General features: G+C 46.8%; 1 protein-coding gene across 5 annotated transcripts in view; it reads right to left on the bottom strand.

Moving 5' to 3' along the window:
- LOC119589152 overlaps window positions 1–502 on the bottom strand; it is a 28879-nt gene that overhangs the window by 9132 nt on the left and 19245 nt on the right. For all 5 annotated transcript variants that reach the window (XM_037937729.1, XM_037937727.1, XM_037937728.1 and 2 more), the window contains one exon: window positions 71–238. In XM_037937729.1, the coding sequence (XP_037793657.1) occupies window positions 71–238 (168 nt within the window). The remainder of the gene's footprint in view (window positions 1–70; window positions 239–502) is intronic.

Here is a 502-nt window from a genome sequence, read left to right as displayed (position 1 = left end):
AAAGGGCAGAGGCAGCTACAGACACCCACACAGCCTTGAGACAGGAGACAGGACCCCCAAACGCACCCACCTTTAGAGCGTTGTGCAGCATGTAGAAGAGACTAGGACGAAGCGAGAGGTCCTCCTTCTTTTCCTCGGCGCCGTTCCTTACCACCAGCCTCTCCTGCACGTCCAGACGACGGGATACTTTCTCCTTCACACGATACACATCTTTTGGGTTGTTCCATGGAAGGCCAGTCTGCCGAGATTCGATCATAGGAGCGTCACGGACTTTTTCTATGTTTAGAAAGTACAGTTCTTTGCTGGCATTCTCGATTTATTAAAGGCTAAAAGGAGCATAGTTGTGCGTGTACCCTACACTCACAACCAACAATTAAAGTCTAAGGTAAAATAAATTTCAATTCGTTTCAGTCTTAAAACACACAGCTGTTCTGAAAGCAACTGAGAAAAAATACATGCACATATCCTTTCTCCACTGACGACCACTGGCAAGCAAACCTCT

Source organism: Penaeus monodon, chromosome 25 (genome assembly GCF_015228065.2).
Source record: "Penaeus monodon isolate SGIC_2016 chromosome 25, NSTDA_Pmon_1, whole genome shotgun sequence".
Lineage (NCBI taxonomy): Eukaryota > Metazoa > Arthropoda > Malacostraca > Decapoda > Penaeidae > Penaeus > Penaeus monodon.
The sequence above is the reverse complement of the archived record's forward strand: the minus strand, read 5'-3'. Positions and strand labels throughout refer to the sequence as shown.